We start from the raw sequence: 12,806 nt of genomic DNA on the forward strand, positions 1-12,806 counted from the left end.
GAGACATTGAGGTGCTGGAGCAGGTCCAGAGAAGGGCAATGGAGCTGGTGGAGGGTCTGGAGCACAAGTGTGATGGGGAATGGCTGAGGGACCTGGCGGGGTTAGTCTGGAGAAGAGAAGGCTCAGGGAGGATCTTACCACTTTCTGCAACTACTTGAAAGGAAGATGGAGCTAGAAGCTGGCCACTCGCTTCTCCCAAGGAACAAGCAATAGGACAAGAGATAATGGCTCAAGTTGCTCCAGGGGAGGTTTAGACTGGGTATTAGGAAAAAATTCTTCACTGAAATGTTTGTAAGCACTGGACCAGGTTGCCCAGGGATGTGGTAGAGTCACCATCCCTGGAGGTATTTAAAAGATGTGTAGATGTAGCACTTAGGTAAGTAGTTTGTGGTGGCCTTGGCAGTGTTAGGTTAATGGTTGGACTCAATGACCTTAAAGGTCTTTTCCAACCTATTCTATGATTCCATGATCGTTTGCATTATTTCTTCTACCAGTGTAATCCCATTGCCACTAGTAGCAACAGGCAGACATTTTAAAGGATAAAATTTGATTAGACGTTCATCCTGAAACCTCCATCCAAAAGAATTTTACAGGCTTCGCTCTCCTCCTTCTCCTTTCTCCTGACTTACCAGGTGTGGATCCACCAGTTATATGGTAAATCAAGCAGGGCCAAATGGTCTAAATGGTCCCTGGCATGGTGGTGGTTGGGCCAGCAAGCCTCCCACACTCTTCCTGTATTGGGATTGGCCAGGAAGGGGCTGTCCCCAGTAGGTAACCTGGATCCAGCTACCTTGTTTTGGAGGTCACCTTTGGTATGGACACAAACCATTCTGAACATGGGCCTCTACTCAGCTTCAGCGATGGAGAATGGTGCCCAGCAATTTCCCTGAAATGGATGCAGCAGCCATTGTGAAAAGGTTTCTGTGGAAGTGTGCCTGCTCTGCATGCACCATGGCTCTGCCATCACCATTAGTCTTACTCTGTCATTAATAGATAGGAAAAATAGACAACAATGTTTTCAGGTTTTTTTTATTGAACAATAATAATCATACAATTTTTTTAATCAACCAGCTTATTACATATACATTCAAGAACTTGTAATGTCATTTATGACACTATTGCAAAATAATAATAATGTATGCAAATATTTACTACATTCTTTAAATAATTCTCTTCAGTCTGCTGAAGGACCATGGGTTTGAACCTGCTCTCACTGAAATCAAGAAAAATTACTTTTGATAACAGTAGATGAGAATCAATATGTTTGCTTGTAAACAGCCCAAGATAATATTGCTCCCTCTCAGACCTAACCATTCAGTACACATTAAAACGTGGTATATGCTAGTTTAAGGTTTTTGCTTACATGTGTCCAATTATCACCATAACAGAGCCTTCACTGATATGCTGACATTTGGGTGTCTACTACTGTCTTCATTCTCTTGTTCTAGAGCACTTTTCAGCACAGCTTTCCCATGTGAAAGCAGCCTGCATTCGCTAATTCTGGCTTTGGATCAGGATTTGGACTCTCTAAAGACATTGGAGTTTCTGTTGTTCATAGATTTAAAAGCATGTTTTCAGATCCTGCACCAAACTTTGACTGAGGTACTGCATGCTCCTTCTTTCACTGAATTCACTGTCAAAGCTCACATTGATTTCAAAGCAATACTCAGTTCAAAACACATTTCCAATGAGAGTGCTCTGCATTCCTGAACTCCGGCAATCCAGCTCCACTTTTAAATAGCCACATCTTAAACAGCTAATCTGTTGTTTCCAGACATGCTAGCAAACCCATCTCAGTGTGGATTTTTTTGTGGAACAAATGTATTTCCCAGTCTGGACTGAATGAGGGTCTGTCAGCTCCTGCAACACTCTTAACATATATAAGTTACTCTCCTGGCTAAAATAGAACCCCTTGCTCATGCAAGTAAGAAACTAAGTACTATAGGCTGTGGTGGCACTACTACCACTTAGTGAAGGTCCAAGCCTTCCCTACACTGAACCAGATGGACTCCCTGTGAGTGGCAGATGGGCTGCAGCCAGCACTGAAGATGAAAATTACAAAGGTTCATTTGCTGAGTTCCGGCATTGGACCCATTGTTCCTCATGAAATGCAGACAACAACTTAATACACCATAGTAACTACTTTACAGAAACATATATATTTAAATAATGCTAAACAGCTTGTTTCTTTTCAGATCCCCATCTACAAATTGTAGAATTTACCAAGCTGCTGCTTCTCTGTACAGAATTTAACTTTAGAAATCCACCTAAATACACTATATGGCTGCAGTGTCTTGGTTAAATTATTCACAATGTACAAACTTAAATGCTGGGTGTTTTCTTACTGAAGAAAGATGTATTTATCTCTGAGGAATTGTCACCAAACTCCAAAAAAACAGAAAATGACTAATGACTAACACTGGTTTATTTAATTCACACTGTTGTGCTCCTATGCTATTATTATTTTTGTGATTCAGGGGTGTTGTTTGCTATCCTGGGATATGTTTATGTGAGTTTCTTTCACATTGGCTCCACACCAATAGTTTTACTCACTCAAACTGTCCACTGAATTCAATGAGAGCTCTCCCTGCCTCAGGCTGCAAAGTCAGCCTCTGGCATTATTTAGATGAGGAGGGTTGAATTGTGTTGGGTTTTTTAATATTACTGTACATTCAGGAATCCACAATACATTTCTGTTCAAATACTTATCAAAACAAATATTAAAAATCATATACACTGTACAGTCTATTTTTAAGTAAACATTTTTCTCCTGGAAACAGAATAACAATTGGCCTTCAGAGGTTACATTTTCATATGCTATACATCTACTTCATTCTTAAAGTGTGTTGTTGCATATTCAATAATCTGTGAGAAATGCATTCACTTGAAAGTCTTATGAGCGTGGGTAAATATCAGCGAGGATTTAGCCATTTCATTACCGGAGAGCGAATAGTTTTCTCCTTAACGAATTCCTCTTTTACAGAATTGCCATCCCCTGATGCCATGTCATTATCTGAAAACATACAAACATAAAGGTGGATCTCATGAAAATGAGAGAATCAAAGTACTGTCCTGCAGCAATGTCCCTGGTTTTGGGAGTGCTTCAGGAAAACATTAGTTGACAAATCTTGCAGGAATCTCCCTGAATGCCTCCAATTATCCAGCTGCAAAATTTCTGGCAAATTATGGCTTAAGTGAGATGTGCTTTCCTGTAGTTTAAGCATAAGGTGGGTGATTTGAGTTCAGTTTCCAGTCTCACTACAACACTCCAGTGTGACAAGGGACCAAGCATCACATCTTCAATAGCTACAGTAGTAAATTGAACATGCCTGGAGCTATTCTCTGACTGAGGCCAGCTGGCATGGAATAGCCTGGTGCATGCCACTAAACTCTCTCACTCTCCAAAAAAGGGTAAAAGATAACCAGTTTGCCCACTGGAAATGATCCCTGGCTGACACTGATTCCTGAGCTGTGGCTGAGGTTGTTTGGCACAGATGGATAGACTGAGACAAAGCATGCCAGCCACTGCCCTACTGTTCAACCATGAAGGTGGACAAATTGCAACATACTGGAAAATGCTCCAGCAATGTTAAATTTAGTAGGGTACATGTAGTCATAGGGGCCAGAAACTTGTCTGTTTAAAATTCAGAGGCATTCACAGCTGTTTTAATTCACTGAGGATCTGTCCTAAGTGCAGTAGCTACTTCTAATCACTATTAAATGAAACTGTGTGTGACCACCCCATGCAGTACTACATGCAGTGTCCCTGGTCTACCTCCAGTGATGGACCTCTGGGGACAGAAATCAGTGTGAAAACTTTGCACTGGCAAAAAAATGGGGTCAGTATCTCACCCTGGCTGGAGTCAGACAAGTTGCTAAACACTGAGGCAGCAGAATGTGACCAAAGGCAAGAGGAGGACAGGGAAAGAGGAAATGATGAAAACAAGCTACTTAGGAAGATTTGGAATATAGGCTGGATACAGGAAATAAAAAGCAAGACAGAAGTATTTTTTTCTTGTGATTTCATCACCCTTAGTAACAAAAGCTGGAAAGGCAAAAGAGCACAATCATACAGAAAAATACAAGAAGTTAATAACTGATGCATCTCATGAAGTTTTTTCAAGATCATTTTAAATATGGCACGGTCATAAGCTGTAGAAGTTTGCTTCTGTCCAACTAAATGGAGAGCAGGGGAAAGACAAACCATGTATTAAGGCAGAAAATTCTAGATAGCTTACTCTAACAGGAGAAAATCAAAATAAGGCATACAAACTGCAGTTGAAGAAGAAACAAAATTTGAGGATTTTGGGGTGAAATCCTAGTAAAGCTCCCAGTAGATCTATGATTAAATCTTTGATATTTATTTAACATATTTATATTGATTGATATTTTAAATTTAGAGTGAGCATTGTTCAGTTAAATACACCTCTATTTCATCATATGGAGAATAAAACAGGAAGAAATTTTAATCACAGCTTTAAAAAATTCTTTCCTGTTTCAAAAACTCTACAGTTTTAATTCTGAAAAGTTCTGGTTTTAGGTTTCAGCCATAATCTTGCATGTAAGAACTTATTCTAGAAATAATGGGATAAATTACTACAATAAAACATATCATAAAACAACCTACTGACACCTGGAAATGTATAAAGCTCTGGGATGTTATTTTTACCATATATTAACTAACAGTAATAAAACTTAGTGAAATCCTATTTTACACATAGCAGGTACATGCACCACATCTCAAGTGACTAATGCAAACCCTGGCATAGCCTCCCATTGCACACAAGATGCCGTACTCCTAGCACATGCAACAGCTGTAAAATATTTTGCTCATGTTGGGATTTCAGAAGGTTTTTACCATGTGTCACAGCTTACCTAACTCCTTGCCTTATGTTAGGGGAGCTGCCAACAAGAAACATAAATGTATCTTGTGCTGTTAGCTGTTTGCACAGCTCCAGCAAAGTACACGACTCACACGCAGAGTACACAGCATGGCAGTAAATCACGTACAAGGTGATTTCTGCTAAAACTAACTGCACAACAAAGTCCTACCTGTGTGTGAAACGATTTTTCGTCGATTTGGAGGCTTGGAAGCAGACAGTTGAAAAAACGGAAACTTCAGACACTTCCCAGTTACTCTGTCACAGATGCCAGAGGGACAGTTGCAGGTTTTCCTGCATTCCATACCATAGGTACCGTAGGGACACTCTGAAAAAAAAGTAATACAGCAAAGCAGGCCTCAGTGATACAAGTTAGCTGCTGTCTTAGTAGCTTGTCTGTTTATATCCTTAAATGTGGAAAACCTTTGAGTGGAGATCAGCTAAACATTAGTTGCAGGATTTCAGCAAGCCATCTGTTTATTTTAAGTATTTTCCAGTTTTAACAAACCTTGACACACATTATATACACAATTTCTCTTCCTGTAACTTACTTACAATGTATTATTAGTAATCCTTCTGTGAAACACTTGTAATATTGAAAAGTAAATTAAAGGCAATATGAATATGTAAGTATATAGTCATAAAGGATTTGGTTAAAGGATTAGCATTGGATTTAGAAAAGAAAACTTCAGAAAGTTCCTGAATTCACTGTTCGGGAATGATATTGTGTGACTTATATGACTGTCATGATTTAGAGCAGCCATTTATTGCTGGCGTGAGCAGCTTGTGGCTGGGGCCACTGCATGTCTGTCTGCTCAGTGGAGACAACTGCCCAACCCTGAGGAGCTATCCAGCAAATGCACCTTCCTCCTGGAGATGCTCCTGGGGAAGAACCTTCCCCTATCCAATAGCTTCTCATACAGCAGAAGTCTGACTTCTCACAGCAGACACCAAAGAACTCACCTACATCTCCAGCTTGAAAAGTGAGTACGCAGTAACGGGATCACTGGCACTAAGGCAGCTGCTGGTTATAATGCATCTGGTCACATACTGCCCCAATTCAAATCTCCTGTCCCTGAGCAAGCTCATAGAGGAACACCAAAGGGCAGCGGTCAGCATGGGACCAAATGTTTTTTAAAAACTTAAGTCAGGTGCAGAGGATTTGCCCTATCCCATAGCTGACACATATTCTGCTGGACCACATAACTTCCCAGAGGGTTTAAATCTGGGGTCACAGCCCTTGACTTCCTCTGCCTTGCTGTTGAGCAGGATATCTTCCCAGAACCATAGCTGAAGAGATGGAGACAAGGAAAATCCAGCTCCAATGTCCTCTTACCAAACCCCCACACAAGAGATCATCACAAAAGAATCTTGCGATGTCCCAGGAGAAAGGTCCTTATGCCCAGGCTGTTCTTGCCAACCTGGGGTACACGGTCACCTTAAATGGCAAGTCCTGGAGAGTGTCAAATTCAACTCCTAAGTGCAGATACACGATCATTCAGGACTGGACTAGGTTCCCACAAAACACTTGAGAGAAGATGACCATGATAAGCAGAAATTATACCACCTTTATCATATTATCCCCCATCTTCAGCTCTGGGACCTCATAAGCCAGATGTGGTTTCTGAGCATATAACCCCACAACAGGGTTATCCTTCTGAGTTTGCCCAGTCTCCTTTAGAATCAGTGCAAATATTTAGTTTTGCCATACAGCTATCTGAAAATCAGTCTAATGCCCCAAAATGAAATCAATATTTTACAATTCTCTACATGTCCAGAGTTTACGCTTTTATAAATGAAAATGCTGTAAAATTGACCAATTCCCTCATAGCAACTGCACAGTGAATGCCTCCAGCCTATATCACCTTACTGAGCTTCCCCAGACTCCCTTTTCCAAGCAAGGACACTCTTGGTTCTGCTGTTTGTCCACATAAATGAAAAACAAAGCGTTGCCAAAGTGAAACAGGTTTTGTGTGCACAATTCTCCCTGAGGGACAAACTGAGAGCACGCACCACATGGAGCATCAATCTGCCTGCTGCAGGTGCTCAGCTGCTCAGCTCAGAGTGGTGGGATGCAATGCTGTGCACAGCAACATGGAAACAAGTCTGAGACAAAGCAGTTGGCTCCATGTGGAATTAACTGTCATTGAGGCTGCTCTTCAGATTTGATAAAACCGAGATCTGAGTCAATTTTGTTGTTAGAAGGTTTTGTTCAGCAGAAGCAGCTCCTAGTGATCTAAGGGGGTGCAGGAGCAGGGTCTTTACTGTGACAGTTAGTCAGGTACTAACAGGCAGGTTTAGGAGGTATTTAGTAACAAAAGTGCAGAGCACCACTATTCCTTAATCTGGTTTGGACAGCATTGCTATTGATAATAATATAATTATTATGTTATCAGTCTTGTAACACTAAATGTGCTCCAAAAAATTGCTCTGAAACTTATCCTGTCCATGCCTTACACATTTTAAAAATAAGAAATTGAAGAACAGAGTGTTCAGATCATTTTTTCACAGCTTCAAAGTAAATGACTCCCAGGCAACTGGAGACAATATAGCCATCCTGACCCTGTGAATTAGTGCAAACATGGAAGTTATCAAAATGAGTGAGTGATATGGTATCATAGTGGATATAAAAAAGTAATACTTGGCCTCATAATTTGCCTGATAAAATTCACATTCATACAGAAAGACATTGTACTATCTCAGGCCTGACATGAAAAAATGAAAAATAATTGGAAATTACATCAATAATAGTTACTGAAAATAAATATATGGGGATTGCAAGCCGCAGATACCAATTTACAACTCTAAGTCAAGATACGGCTTTATTGAAAATAATGGGAGTTTTTCCACTAACTTGCTGGGAATAAGAAAGAAAATATTTTCCACAGAGCTTCCAAGATTCAGCTGCAGGGATTCAGATCTCATGTCTCTCAGTGTTTCTTTTTTCCCATTTGAAATGTGCTATTGGAAAGTAATCCCTATGAGGACATTGAAAACTATATAATCATCCAAAAGAGCTGTTAGAAAAATTATAGGCATGCACTGCAGTAACTTTCAATAAACTGAAGATCAGACAACTACCTCAGTCAAACACTTTTCTGGTGTGTGTACCAAATATATGACATTTATATACATAGATTTTAGTCCTTAGAAATAAAAGTAGTATTTTGGGTCTGACTCTCAAACATGCACATGTATTTGTTTTTAAATACCAATGTAAATAAGTGTGTGCTATATGTGAGTCAGCCTGAATGACTTTTGCAGCATCTGGTCCTAAGTCATTACTTTAACTGAGGCTATTAATACTCCTGATATTTAACTGCCAAGACATCTTCACTTCTAAGGAAGTTATTCAAAGGCATATCTGTATCTACTTACTGAAGTGGTACATGAACACAGGAAAACTTGCTGCATTTACATTTTGCAAAACCTTTTTTTAAAATGATTTATTTTAAAAAACTTTCATCCTACTTCTCCTCTCCTTTTTGCATGGAGTGTGGATCGCTCTTAAATGAAAAATGCTATTCTAGTCTATGACTAAAGAAATCAGCATGCAGCATACCTGGAATAAGCTGAGAGCAGTGGCTGTCTGCTCATCTCTCAGTCAGCTCCTGTTCTGTTATTCCCATCTTTCAGGCAGGAAGGTCTCTGCCTCCCCTGACAGCATCCCTAGGGTAGCTGAGCACCTCAAAGGCAGGACTGAATTAAACAAAACAATGTCCCCAGGCACTCAGGGGGTGCTGTTATCTCCATCTCTCAAACCCCAGGGAGAGTACCTGGTCCCCGGCAGGCAGCCGACAGTGCTTGAGGGAGCCTCACCCCCGGGAGAGTGCAGCAGGAGCAGGGACCCCATGACAAGGTTGGACTTGCAGGATTAAAGTCTTTGCAATTTATAGAAAGCCACCCACCAAATTGGTGAAAGGATCAGGACTAGTGCCTGTGTCTCCCAAGTCCCAGTCAAAAATCTCATTTCCAAGCACACCCCATCCATATTTCCTCACACATGTCCCCAAATTTAAACAGTATTCTCACATTTTAACCCTGTCCTCCTACATGTAACACCTGTATTTTACACATTCTTCTTGGATAAGGGCTGAGCTGGAAAAATCCCATTTTAGACCTTTCAAGCAGGAGGCAAGCTCTATATGTAGGTTGCTGTCAAATTGCCAAGGTGGGTGCATGCAAAGTGAATATTGTTACCTTTGCAGATACCAAATTCATCACCAAAGTCATCCTCCTCAGTGTAAAACTGGCACTTCAGCCCAGGACCACACTTGACACCATCCATACCCGAGACCGTACGATAGCAAGTCTCCCCCAGAGCAGCTGCACACACTCTGCAACAGCCACAGTCATCCAGCACCGTTCTCTTACAGCGCAAGGTACTTTTGCATGCGTTACTGTCACAGGGCTCAGGACAATCTACTGCATATTTCGCACTCCAAGCAGTTCCAGCGTGCACGGGCATCAGGAGGAGTGTGAGAAACAGGAAGCCCTTCATGTCTTGCAGGGGTAAATGCTCAGTTCCAAAGAGCAGGCTTTAATGCTCAGCCTGCTGGTGCCTTGTGCCGAGGGAAGCAGCAGTACAGAATCCAAAGTGGTAGCTGCACACATCAGCCTACAAGTTTATGAGCTTTATACAGTGTGTTGCCCACATGCTGCACCGTCGTCAGCTTCCTCAATCCGGCAGCGCTGCTCCTGCCAGCCTCCCTTGTTTCATTTCATGAAATCCAGGATGAAGGTTGGATTAGCACTCTGCTGCCATCCAGGAATTGAAAAGCCTGAGCTGATGTAATCTGTTATGTTTAGTTGGTTGTTTTGCATGAGGACTAAAAACTCTCTCACATCCGTCTCAAATGCTCAAGGACGTCTGCCAAAAGGAAAGAAAAAAAAACCCCACAACACACAACCGAATTAAAAAGGAACCAAGTAGGGTGCATTACCTTCCTGCAGGACAGGGATCGCTCTGACACGGGGCACACTGCTGACAGGACAGCTCTGCCTCGCTAGCACAGCTCACTTGGCCAGAAGAAAATCACACTGAATCATCTCCCTACTGGAAGAATAATCTTTAAACGAATAAATCTTTGCTATCCCCTTTGAGAGGATGTGGACAGTTACATTAAGGAACAAAGCAAGATTATGTAATTTAACAACCAAGCTCAGATGCTTCAGTAGTGTTTTTCCTGCCTGCATCGAAATGATACTTTTTAATCAGTATTTAGGAGGAGACAAATTAGACATTTCACTCAGCAGTTACTGCTAGAACTTAAAACAGGTCAGACAGAAACCAGCATTTTGTGGGGTCTTCCGCAGGAAGTTCAGGAGAATGATCAATGAGCTGCCCCGACCTCACAACCAAAGGGGGAAATCCACATCCATCACCAGCACTGTCTGCACAGCCTCAGCATAGATCCGGGGGAGATCATTCTTCTCCTCTTTACACCACTTCTATCTGATCAAACTCTATGGGATGCCCTGATGTTGCTCTTCAATGACATTAGTGTAAATAAACAGAAAATAAGCTTCAATTTCCTCCATCCTCCTTTTAGATTTATTCATGCTGCTAGAGCCTTGACAAGAAACAGCAAACAACCAAAGAGTTCAGTGTAACAGATGAGCCACCAGAGAGATGGAAATTTCTGCTCTAAAGAAAGATCTACAGGAAAGGGAAAAAGAAGTAAAGCTAGCCATAAATAAATCTCTGCATGTCAAAAGTTGCCACCACTGAAGTTAGTGGGAATCAGATCAATCTAAACTTGTATGTTGTGACCAGCTTGCTATTTGGGAACCCTGTGTCTCGAGTGGGCTGAGTACACGGCCCACTCGGGCAATGTACGTACTCAGCCACTGAGTAGGCTGCCAAATAAAATGAAGGGCTATGCTGGAAATAGAGGAGAGCAGGAAAGCCTTTTCTTCATGAATGCAAATGTGAATTGATAGATCCAAAACAAAAAGCTGAACGCCTTTCTTGCGAGGAAGATGAGAAAACCAACATACAGTATATTGAATTTGGGTAGGTTGTTCATATAATTCTGGTACACACGGGTAGAAGAACCTGGAGAGGAGAGGAGAAGAGAGGAGAGAAAACCTAATATGTTTAACATATGTCAAAGGTAGACTATACTTGGGCAAACATTTGCAGGGATCCATCTTATACAGTATGTAATTACTTAAAATACGGTTCTTCTAATCACAGTTGCCAGCTGGCAGATGTTTACATGCACTAGCTCATGCCTGTGTTCACATGTAATCTTGGAGCAATCAGTGAATTTAAAGTGTAAAAATTAAAGCATTACATTGAAGTCTTATGTAAACCAACAAAGTACTATTGGTAGCTATGAGATTACAGCAATTAGTACTAGTAAATAATTTTGCCTTCAAAATCCAATGCAACTGTCCTCTGGGAGGTGAAAACTTCAAACATGGAAGTGAAGATTGAACCTAAAAACCAAGGAGGAACAGAAGTGCAAGGTTACAAAGAGCAGATAAATTAGAAATGGATGTGCTTACCAATGACCCCATCACAACTACAACATGGCAAAAACCTGTTCAAAAACAAAGTGCAACCCAGTATCACCCCACAGTTCACAGCTCAGCAAAGTTATGTAAATCACTGCCCATATCTGCTAGCATCAACTAAAACTGACATTGCTTTATATTAATAGGACACACTGTGGGCCTGAGGAGCCCACATAATCCCACTGGACAGTCCCCTCTGTGGGCGAGAAAGACTAAGTTCAGTCAGAGGGCAAGGGATCACAGCTAAGGGCAGGAATAATTTCAGTTCCCTGGCCAAATCTGCTCACAAGTATGGAATAGCCCAAAGAAGCAGGTTGCATACTTAAGGCAGGAGACCTCACAGGGCAGCAGTAATGAGTAGGAAGGCTCTCCCTTGAGTCCTTCCCCTAAGTCTTCCCTAAATTAGTTCACACCTGCCTTTAAACTCATACCTGCTTGCTCCCTCAGAGAAGATAACAGGGAAGTGTGCAGACCCACCCATACGTGCACTTAGTGTTTATGCCTGGTAGTAACCACCAGCTGGTAAAATCATGTTCTGTAAATATATTTAGGAAATGCTCTTTGTATAAAACACCAAAAGATCTGAAATGGCTGCATTTCATGTTTGGGTTTCTAGCAGGAAATATGTCCTAGGGAGATGATAAATAAAAAAATTACAGACAGATGTGGTGAGGAAAAGAAATCATAAAAGAAATCAGCACACTCCCCTAGCAACTCTCCAATATTATTTGGACTAAGATGGAAACTGTATTCTGTGCTTGGAGCTAGAAGCCAAAGTAAATTATTACGATGGATAAAAAAATACATGTAATGGAAGAAAACAATATGAAGAAATAGAGGTCTGTCTTATACATGAGTGCCATGGAGAAAATAAGGGTATTGTGATCTTTCACACTGTCTAATGATTAGGTTGTGAAATAAATCCAATGTCACTCCCTCTAATTCTAATGTTTCTTTGTCGGTTTACTGTTGAATCCATTAAGCATTTTTTTTGCAATGAACAGCATGATAATGTAAGGCCCTGAACTAAGTTCTCTCTTGAAATTGGTGCAATGGGAATTAATAAAGCTTCCCTAGCTATCAACAGCAGAAAAGTTGGCACCATTATTTAACCTGTGGTATAAATATACTTTAAATGTGGAAGATTTTCTGGATCATATCAGAGCTAATTTTTCTTTCCCAAATTTACAGTGTAAATTGTCTTGGTGCCAGTTTACATCATAATTACTTCACCATATATAATGTTTGGCATTTCTCATGAAAGCAGAAAAGGTTTCAGCCCTTAGGTTTAATGCTACAGGGAACTGAGCAATCACTGCTTTAGCATCACTGAGCTGTGAAGTGTGTTTCCAGCTGAATACTTCAGAGCACATTTTTTTCTAGTTCTTTGGCAAATAACCAATT

The 12,806-nt window shown here is 40.9% G+C and overlaps 1 protein-coding gene across 1 annotated transcript; it reads right to left on the minus strand.

Annotated features, from left to right (window-relative positions):
• Positions 1-1,073: 1,073 nt before the first annotated feature.
• On the minus strand, positions 1,074-9,547 carry ESM1 (endothelial cell specific molecule 1). The gene is made up of 3 exons (XM_005151951.4): positions 9,081-9,547; positions 5,053-5,208; positions 1,074-3,013 (listed from the first exon to the last, which is right to left on the minus strand). Exons 1-3 carry the CDS (start codon positions 9,379-9,381, stop codon positions 2,913-2,915), a joined length of 558 nt encoding a protein of 185 aa, XP_005152008.1. The 5' UTR covers positions 9,382-9,547; the 3' UTR covers positions 1,074-2,912.
• Positions 9,548-12,806: the final 3,259 nt, after the last annotated feature.

Source organism: Melopsittacus undulatus, chromosome Z, assembly GCF_012275295.1.
Source record: "Melopsittacus undulatus isolate bMelUnd1 chromosome Z, bMelUnd1.mat.Z, whole genome shotgun sequence".
NCBI lineage: Eukaryota > Metazoa > Chordata > Aves > Psittaciformes > Psittaculidae > Melopsittacus > Melopsittacus undulatus.